The sequence below is a fragment of the Ostrinia furnacalis genome, unplaced genomic scaffold (assembly GCF_004193835.3).
Source record: "Ostrinia furnacalis isolate ACB-3 unplaced genomic scaffold, ASM419383v2 OfSCF1803, whole genome shotgun sequence".
NCBI classification, from domain to species: Eukaryota; Metazoa; Arthropoda; class Insecta; order Lepidoptera; family Crambidae; genus Ostrinia; species Ostrinia furnacalis.
In genome coordinates this window covers 185,399-203,415 of record NW_021132042.1, presented here as the reverse complement: position 1 = coordinate 203,415, position 18,017 = coordinate 185,399, and the positions used below count along the sequence as shown (strand labels likewise).

The 18,017-nt window shown below is 35.5% G+C and overlaps 1 protein-coding gene across 1 annotated transcript in view; it reads left to right on the top strand.

Moving 5' to 3' along the window:
• Positions 1 to 16,948, top strand: part of LOC114353744 (probable G-protein coupled receptor CG31760) — a 40,715-nt gene extending 23,767 nt beyond the window's left edge. The window contains exons 7-9 of the mRNA XM_028305837.1: positions 7,468 to 7,573; positions 14,555 to 14,698; positions 16,076 to 16,948. Coding sequence (XP_028161638.1) covers positions 7,468 to 7,573; positions 14,555 to 14,698; positions 16,076 to 16,696 — 871 coding nt within the window. The 3' untranslated portion in view covers positions 16,697 to 16,948. The remainder of the gene's footprint in view (positions 1 to 7,467; positions 7,574 to 14,554; positions 14,699 to 16,075) is intronic.
• The last annotated feature ends 1,069 nt before the right edge of the window (positions 16,949 to 18,017 follow it).

Genomic DNA, 18,017 nt, shown 5'->3' with positions numbered 1-18,017 from the left:
GAAGCGTAAATTAGTGTGGATTACAATTATTTGAAACATTTTTCGGTATTTATAAGCTATATTTTTTACCGATTTTTTAAAAGCACTATCACCTAGTCGGCTAAATTGTACCACATCAAGTTGTATGGAACTGTACCAAAGGATTTTGAATTTTTTTTTAGTAAATCATATTTTGAAGTTTTAATAGCGTAGTTATGTTTGACTAACAATAAATGAAAGCAAAAGACTGGCAAAGTAGATTAGGTACAAGTGTGCGTTACGATAATTGGAATTACAAAACTTGTACTCAAAATCGTGATAACGTGTAAAACAATATCGATTGTCTATGTTATTAACTACTGTTCCTTTTCGTTTCCTAATTTGTTAAGAATGTATCGTATAATATTTTGCCATAGTTTTTTTATAGGCTTGAAATTTATTGAAATCCAATTTAGTAACCCTGTGGTACAAATTATCGAACCGGTTGGCTAAATTGGACCGAAGCTCTGAACTCGTACTTTGTTGATTTGTGCTAAATATACAACAATCATGTTAATTAATACTTATGAAATAGTAAGTTGAATAACGTATCTTTTATTATATACCATGGACATTAGCAATAACAAAAGAAAACTATGAGTAAAATGGGATTGAAAAAAACTGGTCCAAATTAGCGGACTCTCCCTTATTTCCTGAAAACGATTCTCAGAAAAACAGAAATAAACAATTTATAATATTAGATCGTTAGGCTGCTAAGCAAATATATCCCTTTTAATATTTTCCGCTCTCACTCTAAGTAAAGATTTCACGTTTTGCAAAAGTAGCCTAACATCTTATTCAAGATGTAAAAGAAAATATTGTTGTCTACAAACTAGAGAAATGGAGCCAAATTGGATCCAATAAATGCTTTAAAATGGGTAATTAGGACGTAGTGACGCCAAGAATATCAGTGTGACCAGTGTCATTTTGATTTTAAATAAGATATGGGCAAAAGGAAAACCTCCTTTTGCCACCTACACACCATCACTGGAGCTTTTTTCAAGAAGTCGTCTACTCATACAGGGAAATTCCGCAAATACTCGATTCTTCTAGTATTCATTGTTAAAATACACATTTTACTGCCCCGCTCAAAGAACAATTTTATTAATTAACAGAAATGTAAAATAGAACTTGAGACGATTCAATATCGTTCATTATTGCGTTTCACTTTAAAATTTTCCACGAGAAAATTTGTGGGGAATTAAATTTTACGGTCAGCCGGTCTTTACCCACCCAGCATTTAAATCTACTATCTCTTGGCCCAAACGTATCATATACCCATCAAAACATCCCTAATTCTGAGCCCTTAAAAATACACGACCCTCTTCATTTACAACCGAACTATCTCTCCATCAAAGTTTGTAAAAACCTTGAGGTTCCAGAAAATTCGAAAATGCTACAAACCGCGGGCCCAATTTCAATTTGCCTAATAGGATAACCCGGATTAGAGATTGCCTGGAGATTGATATAATTATGCCCGGACTTTGTTTTGACGTTACAAACAAAATGAAGAGGGCCCGACCGGCTGGTATTATGAAACCATTGAAATGCGAGCGATAAACGAAATTTACGAAACCAAGGCTGAAATTGCTTTCATTTGACAGCGTCGGTTTGTTTGATCATAATACAGGTGTCGGGTCATGATGAAGTTTATTCCTAATTTAAAGTTGAATATGAGAAGATTGATGCTTGCTGAGTTTGTTGCGGCGCTTCTTCTCAGCACTTGCCAAATGTTGGTCTCGAAGCGCTGGTAGGGTAAAAAGATTATGAGACATGTAGAGGCTCCTTAAGAGCAAAATGACGATTTGTAAGAACTATTTATTAGTCCAAACAAATAAAGAAATTTTGACTTTGACTTTGACTTTGACTTTGACTTTGACTTGAAAGGCTCTGAAGTATATTATTATCTAGGCTCACAGTAAATTTATTATGTAATACAACATTATGAAATTAGATAGCTAAATGAAAACCAACTCTATATTTAGAGCTAGATTGAAGTGCTGTTAAATAGTTTATGTTTTGAAATTATCGGTTAGTGGTGTCAAATTCCCGATTGTGGAGTTAATAATAGCAATCCACATGATATAAGACATGTGAAATAACTTTAATTAGGTACTTGTTTAATAATATTTTATTTTAACAATGTTTAATTACTCGTATTGTCAAGGTGTATACCCGGAAATGTGTTCCCGAAAAGTACAGGGTAAGTCTAAGTCGCAGGAAAAGGTAGTTGTTTATTTATTTAGTGTCTGCCTCTTTCGTTCATTTATTATTCATTGATTTAACGTAAATTATTTACGAGTATCACGTCCCCAGCACGTCAAGCCTTATGAGGGCGGTGTTAAAAGTTTGATTAGTTCGTCCGAAAGGTCCGAAATTCTATTCTGGTTAGAATTATTGAACGCAACTATTCTGCGTAGGCCGAATATTGAGTCTGAGGTATGATTTCTAGTCAAGACTTTGTTCAAAATTAACTTACCATGTATATTTTGGGAAATATCCAATAAAGTTCACAAAGTTATTTAGAACATAAAATATATTTTGATGACTATACTGATAATGAAAGTCAACATCATCATCATCATCATCATCATCAATGAAAGTCATCGCGTTTTTTGTATAATAAATAATAGTTCGTCTCTATCTAATACATACAATTAAACTAAGATTTTTGATATTTCTCAACAGTACCAAACTTGTAACACACATTTTCAAAACATACTATAATCAACAGTTCTGCAGTAAAACAATACAAAATGTGTTTCCGAACAAGTGAAAATATATCGAGGGTACCAAAACAATAACTTATTTACTCCGTTCGATATAAATCATCAAGTCCTTCCACTCGTCCACACTTCTATAGTGAAATATTTCAATTGTACCATATCTGGTGGCGGGCATAAATCTTGCAGGCCACTAAACTTCCCCAAGTTTGTGATTTAGTACGCCAGCCGCGAAACAATGGTTGAAACATGCAGCCACAGGCTTGCAGGGAACAGCCAGGCCAGTCTGCTTTCATCGTGTGATTTGAAACATACAGGTAGTAATAGGTTAGTTTTATAGCAAGCTGTGGGTAGTATAGCGACACCATGGGGTCAGTAGTTATTCTGCCTGCTCCCGAGAGTCGGTAAAGATCCTAGACTTTGACTTACCAAAGTGATTTACCTTTGTCGACCGGGCAGAATGAGGTTTCTAAACCCATGATATTATGTATACCTATTGTTTATTCTAATATTCCTATACTCAAGCTCTGTTTTATAGAAACGTACTGTCTCTACATTAGGTTTATAGATATTTTGTATAGAATAACTATTTCGTACGTAGGGACGTTGTCACATTTTAAGGTGAAAACTATGTCACACTATGTGGTGTGCCTGTTCTCCCTAGCCTACGTTATTGCCCTGCAATTAGGGCAACCGCAAATTGCAGCAACGCGAACGTAGTTGCATCGCCGCTGAAGCCTCAAGCTGACTTATGCCCGTTTTCACTATCAATCCATAATTTTTTAAGTGACCCCTATGCAAATTTAACAACATTCCTGTTATGTTTTACCATAGGGGTCGCTTAAAAAGTTGGGATTGATGGTGAAAACGGGCAATAAACTATTAAAAATAGATTTAATAAGCTATTGCCTGTCTGTGTTTGTAAATGCAAAACTGACGTCCTGTTCAAAACGCTTAATTTGAAAAGGCTCTAACTTTGGATAATTTGTATGTTTACATATCACCTAACAATATAGGTACGATGTACTTATTTATGTGCAATAAATGAATAAATTGTCATTTTTATTTCAGTGCAGTTTGTTGGCAATCTTAGAACTGACGTTCGGCATACGTCTTATTTGAAAGAGCCCTGTACCAAGGAAGCTAGAGATTTTGTTACCCTAACCTGATACTAAACACTACCAAATTACAACATGGTTACACCAGTTCTATACTGTCACCAACTGCAATATATTCAAACAAGTTAACCCGTTGTTAAATTCGGTAAACCCGGATAGCCGGTAACTAATGCAACACATGCAGCCGGTCCAAATAATAATTTGTGGTAAGTTAGTATTCTAGTCTAGTTTACTAATCATTTACCGAGCAACAATCTTAAATTATTATTGATAACACAAATAATTTTGTTGCGTAATCAGTTAGGTATTCAATTATTTATAATTATTTCCTGTAATTAACAAAACGGAGTGGAGGCCGCGTACCGGAAAACGCAGCCCACCCACAAGGTGGACTGACGACATCATAAAGGTAGCAGGAAAGCGCTGGACGCAAGCCGCTACCAACCGGGTAACATGGAAAGCATTGGGGGAGGGATATGTTCGGCAGTGGACGTCCTATGGCTGAGATGATGATGATGATTAACAAAACACTGACTACGTCTTTGTCTATTACAGCACCAGCTGATTAGTTATCGAAAAGTAATCGTAGGGTACGATACATTTGAGACGGCAAAAAATTGATAGTTTTTCTTGGGCAATCAGGAAAAACTTTGTATCCTTGGATACTCTATTTCCCGGGAGTATTCACTAATACTTTCCTTTTGGACATTATCAAAATATACTTTTACGATCGCTTCCTGAATTAAGTAATAAAAATAAATATCCTTGGACATTTTACACTGCGCTTCTAGTCCTAAACTAAGCAAAGCTTGTACTATGGGTACTAGACAGCGGATATAAACATACTTAAATACTTTTTTTTTTGTAAATACATACATATTATACATAGAAAACACCCAGTCCAATACAAACAAATATGTTCATGCACACAAATGTTTGTACTGTGCGGGAATCGAACCCGCTACCTCCGGAATAGTAGCATGTTTCCAAGCACTACCTACACCAAACGGCCGACGAATTACTTATCATGTACCTTGCGATATCCAAATTTGTATTAGGTACATTAGGTTTATACTACAAAACCTCTTTAAATTCTGCCACTCCACGCGCTGGTACGGCTTTATAATTTTAAGGCTCATTCTCATTAGACGTCATACTACAGGAATTACCATCCCCGGGCTACCTGCAAAAGGCAGCATAGTTCCCTGAACTATGTCGCGCGAGGCGCATACTTTGGCAAGACTTTATACTGTGAAAACGCTTTGTTTTAAAATTCTTCATCATAAAGCTGGGGCCACACGGTAAATGGAACTTATAATGGTAGTATAGGTATTTAACAACTTATTTTTCAAATCAATACTTTTTTAAAAGGTTTGTACCAGCTTTTTGTTTAGTGCCGATGGCGGCATTGTTTTATTTGCTTAAGAACTTTTTTTACGGCTTAATCTGTAAAAATCAGGCATTCTAAATTTACAATACTATAGTCACAGGCTGCTTGTTATGCACATTTTTTATTGATATGATACAGGTAACAAAACCCGGATAAAATGTAAGAAAAGATAAATTCCTTGTAGGTATTTATGTAGCTATGAACTATGAATTTACTTTTCGAGCACACCAAAGTATTTTAGTACCAAAAACACGAGAGCACTCTTCAACTTGTGAGACCAGCTCCGGGAACAATATATTATGTTTAAACAAACATATGAAAATAATTTCCGAAAAAGCTCTTTTAGTCCGCCTCGCGTGCGACAAAAGTTTAGGTTGGCGCAGTGCCTTAATTTTAAAATTCCTGGAGCATTTAAACAGCGCAACTTCGTCGTCAGAAAAGAGTTTGCTTATGATACTAAAAACTTATTTAAATTCCTCAAGTTGAATAACTTCAAGACTTAAATAATGAGCCTCCTGAACTAAAAGGCTGAAGTTGGGTTAGTTATTTAAGTAATGTCACACAATATTAATTTGTAACTAACGAAACCAATTTGTAGAAGAAAACTAATTTAAATGAAAATATTGCCTATGATACTAGCACCAAATTCAGTACAGCTTACTTTATATTTTGATGCAGTTTTGACGACAAGTTATGAAATTCTTTAATATTATTATTTCATAACAATGTGTTAGGTATGTCCATCGCTACCGGTCAATATCATACCATATCGAAAATATCATAGAGCATAATTGCCAGTAATAGCTCAATCAGTTCATAATTTAATTACGATAGTATTATAATGATACCAAAGGCTTGTTAGTTGCCAAATTAGTGTCCACTAAATTGCTTTGATTCACGCTAATTTGCTTCATTAGTCTGATGTTCATTAATAACCATCCATTTAACCTGCGATAGCGGTTTAGATCAAATGGACATATCATTTTAATAACAACAATAATTATGATGACAATGATCCGGCAGTGCTTAGCAATGAACGAACATACCACGCAGTCACCCATTAAGTATGCGCGAAAGAAAACCAAATGGATCTACTTAGCCCGCAGAATTACTAAACTCAAGTGGCAGTATAGCAGTGCCTAGCGGCACAAAGCTTGTAGAGCTGATGGCCGTTGGGGCAGTTGGAACAGTTCTCAAGTGGCAACCTCAGGCCAGAAGAGCTAGTATGGGCAATTTGGGCAAGCCTCCACTAGGTGGACCGATGATCTGGTGAAGATCGCGGGATGTACGGGGAGCGGAGGACCGGTCGGTTGTTGTGGAAATCTTTGGGGGAGGCCTTTATCCAGCAGTGGACGACATAATTTGGCTGATACGAAACGAAATACCACTCGGTCAGTCGGCAGTCAGATTGTCTCTAAGAGTCAGTCAAATAAAACCCTAGTCTTCGGCTTGATGAAGTAATACTAATACCCAAAGTGGTATGTATTTTCCCTTCTGATTTAACAGACTAACTTTTATAAGCACTTGCTACCTTGAATTTAAGCAAACAATACGGCACCTACATTCGTGAAGCAAAGTCAAATATCACCAGTATATCCTTCCATTTTTATTTCCCATTTTAAATCTGTATTTGCTCTACATAAAATAAATCAAATTGTCAATGCCCATAAATATTACGGGAACCATTTGTTACCGTCGACGCTTCGAGATCAAATTTTTTAGCCGCGCCGTAGCCGCATCGCAAATGTTTGTTCTGTCACTCAAAATTTGTATACTTTTTTGCGGCTTTTCTGATGACGTTGACCAGATCAATGTACCTTTTCAGAGAATATAATTTTAGGTATGTATGTACTACACTATAGAGCAATGAGCATCAGAAACTGATGACTGTTACTTATCTAAAAATACGTCAGAAAAATACATACAATTACATACACACCGTTAGCGTTATAGGTCAGGTGCCCTGCCAGAAGGATAGAGCCTAAACCTGGCGGTACCCTCAAAAATCCATATACGGTAGATTGCCAGAAGCTTTCGTCCGCGTTGCTCGGCATTTGACACTTTCCATGCGAAGTATAGTAACTATTTCGCATTCGACCACCAGGCAGGACATGTGCTGCATCTAAGCTTCTAAAGTTGCCACATTTTTCCAACTTTATTGCCTTGAATCAAGGTCCATAATGTTTAAACTATCTTTAACACTGGTTTCTCTCCACAGGTTGTTCCTCCAGTCCCCTGCGAACCCGGATCTCCTGTACATCATATTCTTCTGCCATACTCAGCTGACGGTCACGCTTCTGCTCTGCTTTATCTTCGGCAGTAAGGTAGGCACGGTAAGGGTGTCGAAGCGAGGTGGTAAGACAAACAACCCTCTCCCAAGATGGTGTATACTGCCCGTATTTATCAACGATACTGGCTTATGTGAAGGAGCAAACCGAACGCACAGCGTTGAATAGAGCTCTGTGATTGAGAGCACCGAGAGTCCAAGCTTACTTTGAGACCTCATTAGTAATGTTTGTAAATACGGGCGATACTGTTTAAGTTGGAATTCTTATGTGAAGAAGTTACAAACTTTTTAAATGACCCCTATGTATAATGCTGGTAACACAATAATAGGAATTTTGTTTTCATAGGGGTGACTTAAAAACTAGGGATTGATGGTGAAAACGGGCATTATTATACTCCTCCTAATATAGGTTTCCCTCTGCAATCTTCTGCAAGCTTGCCCTCTTGCATGGTACCGTAATTTTTACTATTTTTGGATAGCACAATTTTGACAAACTTTGTTACTGAAACCCACTTCGGTACAATTTCACAGACGATTGAAAGTAAAAGCCCTCAGAAAAAAAACTAAACCAACACCCACATTCATTATTTTACAATAAGGAAAAGGGAGGCGTTTCAATTTTTCTGTCCCCAAACCGAAATGCTCAGAAGTTATGTCAATGTTTTTAACTCAATGTAGTAAGGTTTAAAATTTCGTGGGTTGTTTGTAAGGATAAATGGAGATACAAATCCAAAGCTTTATGCAAAAGACCTTTTAGTGTTACTTTATCTGTCATAGGAAGTGTTACAAATGAATGAAAAAGGGGAACGGGGAACCGAAGTTTTTGAGGCACAGACCATGAAATCGTTATTAATGGAGGTCTCTTTTTTTCCTTATAAATGAAAGGGGATAGAATAAATATACAGCTTCCACGGGTTTTGTTATCAATGAAGCGAGGTATTTCGTGGTTTGATAAATTTAAGAAGAAAGGTTTTTTTAGCGACTAGCCGGCAGGTTTTATCAGATCGTAGAGAAACTGAGAAGTTAAATCGTTATGTTTACGTTTAGGGTCAAGTTTGATAGATCTTACATTAAAAACGAATGTTTTAACTTTCAATCAGGACTTACACAAAATAGCGCCAGTATCTTAAAGTTAATATTCCTTTGGAATAGAGCGACAACCACGCGAGCTGTCAAACTAAACCGATTTTAGGATATTCACTGGATTGTTTTGTGTCAGTTGTCAGAATTATTTCACATTTCTCACTAAAAACTCTCTGAGCTCAAACTTTCAGCGTGCCAATGAGTGCTAACGAACAGTCAAATAGTTGCAAAAAAAACGGTTTTGTTACGTCACATCACACATCTCTTTTTATCTCACAGTGTTGCTGCTAGTGACATCTCGCTCGCTCAGTCCTTTGTTGCTCTATTCCGCTATGTATATTAACTTTATGGCCAGTATCTAAACTAAATAATGCTTTCTGAGTGCATTTATTATTGTTTATTTTAGATTTTGCAACAAAGTTTAATGAGAAAAATCGGTTGTACTTTAAAGAAAGTCTTAAAAAAATGGCGACAAACATAGTATTGAAAAATTATCAACCATTGCTATCTCTCCAACTGAAAAATGAGGCAACTTGGTGATCAATGCACATAAAAGAAGCTAGTAAAGAAGGATCTACAAAACTAAATTTAACGCTGCTATTTGAGAGAGCCCCCAATAAAGACTTTAAGATTTTTACGCCCCTAATATCTTAGCCGGTTTATAGTCTTCGTGAACCAGTTTTACGGTTGCTAGGGCTTATAATTGCATTAATAACCCGGATTCTTATTTAAAATAAAAATACTTTACAGTCTAAGTACCCCTCTATAAAATATGAGCCTAAGGCGCATCGAACAAGTCTATTAAATCCATTTTTAAAAATAAATAATACTTGTATCATTATTTCAAAACTCATCAAACGTTTTTATGGACATAAATAACTAAAATAAGATAATCTACGGACATAATTATAGGCTTGTTCGAAGCTACCTACCGTATCAGTGTGACGTGCTAATTTAGGACACCCTGTATGCAGAAAAAATGTGGCTATACAAACCATATAAGTAAATACGAAGATTAATACATATAAACATACTCGTAAGTTCCGTAATACAGAAGTCCTTACAGTCCTAGTTATGTTAAGTTCAAAGTGTAATATAGGTGACAACAGAACCGACAAGATAACCGGTATGAAGTTTAGTTCCAATTAGTTCTGGAGTTTGGTTTGAATTAGGTTTCAGAACAATGTGGAATGTAAAGTAATCAACACTGCTCTGGAATTTCTGGTGCTCTTGCCCTAGGTTTAATGGCTGGACAATCCATTTGAGCTATAGTTTCAAGTTGGTACAGAAAGCAAATTACGCGAATATTTTTATAACCATGATGAATAAGGCGTACGACTTGATGGTAGTTTTAAGCACTTATATTTTACTAGCGGCCGCCCGCGACTTCGTACTCGTGGATCCTGTTTTACCCCCTTAGGGGTTTAATTTTGCAAAATCCCGTCTTGGTAAGCACCTACGTTCTAAAAGAAACCCCCATGCAAATTTTGAAACTCATAGCACTTGTAGTTTCGATTTCGTGATGAGTCAGTGAGTCAGTCAATCAGTGACCTTTTCCTGTTATAGATATAGAAGATGGAAAAGGTTACTTAATACTTTTTAAATACATTAGTTGTGAAACTAAGTAGCGCAAGCATTATAATAAAATATTCAGAAACGTGTCTATAACGCTGGTGTGGGAGCCAAAAAACATTACAAAAATACTTTATAAATTGGAAGAACGTGACAAAGTTCCGTGAAACCGTATATAAATGCGACTTTTTAGGCCACAAAAAGGCATCTGGCTAAACGTTTCACTCGTACAGTTGTAGAGTGGAGACTCGGCTCGGTCGAGAAATGCAAAAAACGCGGCTAAAAGGTTGAGTGCTTTGCGTCACGGAAGATTCACTTACAACGATGCATAAATTATTTGCTGGATTCCCGAATACGGGTTTGTGGTCTGTATGCGTAGTTGTATTTTGGGTTTCTGTGCTTGGGTTGTGAATGACAAATGTTTATTTTCGTTGAGGAACAACTTTTTGTGAAATTATGCTCCACAAAAATAATTGTGCTTGGAAAGACCATCGACCATAATTTTGTGACTAAGTAGGCTCTATCTCTTTGGTATCATAGAGGATATTAGGTATATTAGTTTTTTGAAGTTATTCATCTTAACTACAAATTATTTGCCATTTTAATAACTCAACTTTGATTATGAGGAAGTAAAACTTTCAGCTCACATGTTACTTTTTTGTGTAATAACTGAAGGTTATATAGGTTTCAGTGTGATAAGCTCAATAGGTTTTATATTGGTGACTGTCATAATCACTGCATAATACAGTGTGAGTCACGTTAAAGTGCACATATGAAAATAGATGAAACTAGACCTATTTTTATCGACAAAAAAGAGGTCAAAAAATGTTTGAGATTTTTTTTAAATTTTTTATAGAATTTTTTTTCTTCCAATTACTTATTGTAAAGAAAACGTAATAACTTTTAAACTAAGCGGTATAAAATAAAAATTGTAATAATGCTAAATAACAGGCGATACTAAAAAAATACATAAAATACACAAAAAAGGCCAATAAATAATAAAAAAAGATAGTTTTTGAAAAAAATCTGCTTTTAAATTCGTGTTTTTTTGGTTATTAAAGGACAATGGGCAAAATGGTACCCGGCTCCAATAGATATGTGTCTAGTATCGTTTGAAAGGTCTCACCAAGATGAACAACTTTTACTATGACCACCAGCCTCAGATCTGGTTGTGTACGAAGATAAAGATACTTTTTGTGTAACCTAAGTATCATACAGTATGAAGAGGGACGCGCTCGGGGCAGGGCACCGACGAGATGGTCGGACGCGGTGAGGAAGACGGTGGGCGGGAGTTTGCATCGTGCGGTCCACACAGCTTATGACCGCAGTCTGTGGAGGAACACTATCTGTGGTCGCGATCCTCATCAGTGAGGGACCGAGGAAGAAGAAGAAGAAGTATCATACGTGTCCATCGTATGGTACTTAGGTTATGCGAGGCAGGAAGGGTTTACTGCTCCAGCATCCTTCCTCTACTCTATAATTATTGATGAGGATAATTGTTAAATAAATATTTTTATTTAAAGAAGTACTACCCCCTTATTAATAAAAAGTTACACATAGGAAGAACCTTGGATTAAAATGACATTTCCATACCAAATGACAATTTAAGCCAGAGTTCAACTAGGGTGTAACTTTTATTAATAAAGGGGTTAAAGTTTTATTACTTCTTAAGGGTTTTATTATGAGTTGCTAAAGCGAATAAACCCACAAGACCCAATTAGTCCACCCACAAGATGGACCGACGACCTCATAAAGGTAGCGGAAAGGCGCTGGATGCAGGCCGCCACCAACCGGCCATTGTGGAAATCATTGGGGGAGGCCTATGTTCAACTGGACGTCCTATGGCTAAAATGATCATGATGATGATGATGAAAGCGAATAAAGGGCTAATAGCTTGGGTAGTTCATCGTAGGTATAATCCTTTCCTTTTCAATGCTTCTTTTAGTTATATTAATAGATTGTAGTCATAATACATACTCGTATACATGGATGATTGTGTTATACTTTCATTATAATACTTAGTGGAATTACTGCTTTCAAAACGTGAATTAGAACTGGCCCCATAGCAGACATTTTCCTATATCTAAAGGCCTTTTAAAATATATATTGGTTATGGCTATTGGAGCGGGTACCACTTTCCATACATTTGTGCCCATCATCCTTTCTCCAAAAAATGCCCCTATAACCGGTCGTTTTTATTACTTTGTATTATTCTCTATCGTATTACCTTCGTAAAACCAAAAATCGCATGTCTCTATCCCTATCACAACATTTGCTATGATCGTTTGAACAAAGGCCTGCCACAACATTATTCTCCGCTACAGGTAGAGACAATTTTAATTTTAACTAAAATGCTTATTTTACTTCGAAATCTTTTGTTTTTATTTGAAATCCAACTTGTCTTTATCAAAATTACAAATCTAGAGATTTTTTCAGTTTTGTTGTTAACGAAGCGTTGAATGGCGCGCCCGGTGGGGCTTAGTTCAAACGATCATTGCAAACGTTGTGATAGGGATAGAGACATGCGATTTTTGGTTTTACGAAGGTTATACGATAGAGAATAATACAAAGTAATAAAAACCACCGGTTATAGGAGCATTTTTTGGAGAAATTTATCAAATAACCAAAAAAACACGAATTTTTAAGCAGATTTTTTTCAAAAAGTATCATTTTTTTATTATTTGTTGGTCTTTTTTTGTGTATTTTATGTATTTTTTTAGTATTTCCTGTTATTTAGCATTATTACTGTTTTTATTTTATCAGGATATACCGCTTAGTTTAAAAGTTATTACGTTTTCTTTACAATAAGTAATTGGAAGAAAAAAAATTCTATAAAAAATTTAAAAAAAATCTCAAACATTTTTTGACCTCTTTTTTGTCGATAAAAATAGGTCTAGTTTCATCTATTTTCATATGTGCACTTTAACGTGACTCACACTGTATAAAACAACGTCGCCTCCTGTCTGTCGGTCCCTATGTATCTTTAAAACTAACGCAACGGATTTTGATGCGATGTTTTTTTAATAGATAGAGTGATTCAAGAGTAAGGTTTATACGCATACTTAGCACCCGTGTAAAGCTGGGGCGGATCGCTAGTGGAACAATAAATGGTATAAGTGGTAACTAATATATTCAAGTTTTCCAGTGCATGCAATTTCCTGCAAAATATCGAATAAATCAGTCGTAAGAGAGCATTCGATCAGGTCTCCTTTCACAAGTTGCTGTCAATGAATAACTAGTCAGAATCTATTATTAAGTTTAAGTGGCAAAGCCTTTGATGTATTTCCAGTTTACTCCATTTACAAGCAATAAAGAATTCTAAAACGAATAAAAGCTCAACCAAATGGTATCAATACCAAATTATTAAAGGTTTAAATGGCCTGGTTGAGAAAATTAAACGACGAATTCAGAATTTCAGACCTACTCCAAATTGATATTATTAATCTTTCCTCAGAAACGAAACATAAAGGCTAAAAGATTTTTTATTCGTTTCTTATTTTCGAGACTTTGTATTTCGAGAATGACTCTTAAAATGTCTTAAATATGATCCATATTTAAAAAGTATAGCTTACAGCTTGTTAGTAGCACAATTACATACTTGAGATTGACTCAATATTAAGAACCTCAATATTACGAGTAGGTATAATGATTACAATTTTAGCATCAAAATAAAATTAATGTACAATAAAAATTTGAGTGCTTAGCAGAATGTATTTAACAATTTTAGTTATACTCGTTATTATTTTAATAAAACATACCTATAGTAGGTACATAATTATTTGTGATAAATTCTGAGACATTTTGTGTTTCATAAAAAGTTTTCATAAGTTACATCTGTGCTGCCGTAGGTATCGAAATCTAATTTAAAGTTCAAATTAAATTTCTGATACGAATACGATTTTGATAAAAATATTTTCGTTTTAAAATAAACCAAAGTCACCTCAGAATAATTTATCATATTTGAGGGGACAATTTAAGAGGTTATAGCACAGTATCCTAGTAAAAACTGCCAACTTCGAACAATATTCTCTCTAGTTATTTGGTTGGTTCTTTTCATAAACAATTATATACGAGTAGGTGTGAGTAGGTGTAAATGTTTTATGTAATATTTAGATTTCTTTTAAGTGTGTTGGATGTTCAATAAAGTGTACATAGGTATATCTTTCTATTCTTCTGATTAATTTCGTTGCGCGTCTGCTGTTTCCCCGGGACAAACTTGACCTTAACTGGTTAGGTTTATATTGGTCAAGCTGTAGATCCTGGCTACACAGGACTTGCGGCAGTGGGAACGAGAGGTGGGAATAGTCCCGTATCTATATATCTATTTATCTACCTCTATCTAATTCTATAACATTTTCTACAGGCGTACATGGTCTACAAAGGCCACGGCAAGGACGACCGGGAGAAAACCGGAAAATTCCGGTCCCGACCGGCTGAATCTACCTACACCATGACGACCAACCGGAGCACCCGGTTTTGCGACAACATGACTGAAAGGGAACTGGAGGTAACTCAATATTGTACAGTTAATCTTTTACAAAGATATCCCAATTAGCTAAAGAGGATAAGTCAACAATGATATGAATGTAATCTATATGGAACGATTTGATTTTGATTTATACAAAACCCTAGATAAATAATTCTTAATTAAATCGGATGGGTATTTCAATTTAATTGCTTTACTGAGTCTCCGTGTTTCATTTGAAGCTTAATAAATATTGTGTTACAACCCGTATTAATTGTAACAATATAATGTTATCCCTCGCAATAACTTCCCTAGGACATGATTATGATTATTTATTTTTATTTTATTTATTTATTAGGTCTACCAACATTGTTACATTACAACATGTATTATGTATTATTGAAGCACTAGATAACATTTTAGATCCATGAATTACTACCTAGGTACATCTCATGAGGATACCTTTGGTACTTATTAGAACAAAGAAAACAAAAGCTTTTGTCCAAGCAAAATTACATTAGATAAATTCTTCCCCCTTAATGTCAAATAGTGAAAAGGAGGAAATAGTAAAGGGAGGTCCCTAAAATGATGGATGAACTACGTCGTAGCCGCCAGCTAAATGTCATTATAGTCAAATACCGCTTAGTGAGTAATAAGAGACTTTTTCCAATGCCAAGAAAAAAGAAAACTTAAAGATTTGCCAAGTTTAGTTTAAGTTTTTATTAAATATTGCTGACTAAAGTTCGCCACAAGCAGTTCTATTATAACACTTCCACAGTAAGGCTATAACCACAACTATTTGCTGAAGAGATTGCCACGATCTAGTTCTCCACCGTTAAAGAATTTCGAAGTGTTAACCTGAAGCACATTTTAACGGCACTGCATTTTCTCGAGCAGTTCAACTATTTGTTTTTTCTCCAAAGATTGCTTAGAAAGAAGCTCAGAAATTCTATGGATTAAACTTCGGTTCTTCACTATTATAAAAACTAAAATTTACTATGCAATATTAAGTTTGTAAAAGAAAAGTTTCTACAGTAATGTTTTCTCTTAAAGCATTATTGAGCGCTTTCGTCAGAAATTGCAATATTAAAAATTCTCACGTTTATGTTTGCCTTGTTGCAAACTGAACATTTGCTGAAATGGTTTCCCCGTAATGTCAAGCAGTAAAAAGGAGGTAGTAAACGGAGCTTAAGTTTGCTTGGAACAGTTTTAAATGGCATCTGCAAAAGTTTTAGTATACCTTTTCAGGTAACTTGTAAGCATAGCATTCATGATCCATACTCGTAACAACATTAAAAAATAACCCTGAAAGTTTTTAAACTTGGCTGTACTTACGATGACGATATTTTCTTACATTAGATACTCGTAGCTCCTTCAGTAGTTAGTCTGGTATTTACTAACACTTATTTTCTATAATAGGAGGAGTTCAGAAAAATCTGCAACCAGCTAGAGAAGCTTCGAGAACGGTGTGGCACCGGCGTGGCGGTGGCCAAAAGAATCACGGCCATGCAAGACGCCGCCGCTATCCACGACCGTAAGCCTCCTACATCAGACCACTCCGCTCCCTTAAAACTTAACACAGTCTTCAGTGCAGTGGCAGACCGTCTCATGTGCACTGTGACCCCAGCAGAAGAATCAAGCAGCAGCGGCCGAGACATGCCCTTCGAAGCCCCCCCAGCCTACAGGCACAAAACCTTCAGCCCCACCAAAAGCGTCGAAGCCAGCAACACAGAGCAAAGCCAAACAGACGTCACAACCGATTCCCCTAAAAAACGCGCGGAGTTAAACGAAGAAACCAAAGACGATAAACAAAACGGTGTGTTCAAAATATCGGGTGAACCGAACTGTAGTGATATACGGCCGCCCGAGGTGGCCAGCCATAACGGTTTTAATAATAAAAGTGAGAAAACTAGTGAACTGAAGACGAGCCCGGGCAGTGCTGAGACCGTGCGGGGAGTGCGCTCCGGCCACGCGAGGACTCACGCGATAGTCATTAACCTAGACGATAAGAGCCGCTTTACAGAAGAAGTCACTGTTTAATATAATTTCAAAGACTGTACTTACATTCTTGTTAGATTTCGTCCCTTTGCTCGCACGGGTAATGTATTTTGCAGCGCGATAGTGTCTTCCGATTTAAAAAGTTCTATCCGAACCGCGCAAAAAACATCACGCGTGTCAGATTTCAAATCTGATAGATAGTTTTGTATAATATAAATGCTAGTCTTTACTGTGATTCATAGTTTAATGGAGTATATGTAAAATCGAAGTAAAAGTTTCATAGTTACGAAAATGCATATCAAATCTAACTTCCTTCGTATAAATTGTAGTAAGTGCTAAACTTTTATGATTTCCTTCGGAAATGGGGAATATTTGCTGGAAGACATTTTCTCCATAGCTCGATAGACAGTTACTAAAGTGGAGCAGTTTGCACGCTTAAGAATTTCATTAATACGTTGTAAATAAAAACACAGTATCAACTTATGTTTTTATTAAAAGCTCTGAAGTTTTATGGTATTAAGATTTTATTAAAAATGTTATAAAGAGACCAAGTCTTTGTTTTCATTTTTAAATAGCTGGCGAGAGTTAAGATGAAATTGTTTGAGTTAAATCTTAAGGATGCACTGCCGTAGACGAGTTTACCTTTACATTAAAAATTCGTGCTTTAAAATAAGTTAGAGAAGTGTAAACAGATTGTATCCATAGAAATATTTAAGTTTTAAAAATTTCTGAAATATAGTAAGATTTTAATACTGAATTCGAATCATAACCTAGATGTAACTTAAACACATTTTTGAATCTGAATTGTATTAAATGCGGCACAAAATGTCCATAGCTTGAAATTTTTCGGAAGGTTCTTGAAACATCAACTAATCAGTAAGTAATTTTAAGCATTGTTTTAATGAATTATTATAGTTTAAAATTACCTCAAAGGCTTATCATGAAGTATTTTTCTTGGATCTTAAGGATTGAAGCTTTAAAGTGAACATCATGAAACGATATAAATGTTTTAAATTTATATTTATATGTGCTGTTGTGTGATTGTTTTAAATAATTTAAAATTCTAGTTGTTTTATCCAAGGAATTATGCCAAAGTGAATGTATGTAACACTATGGGTAGACCGTAGTGTGTGTAAATATTTTAACTAGATGTACATTCCAGCCACGATGAAAGACAACTAGTGATTATATTTTTGTAAATAATAAATATAAATTACGATTAATATGACGTAACAATAATAATGTAAATATGCTAGCTTTATTTATAATGTTATTTGTAATTAGTTTTTACGGCTTCACGGTGGTTGATGCAATTAAAATGCAAAAGGATTGTATCCAACGTTACTAGTAATTGTGTATGTGT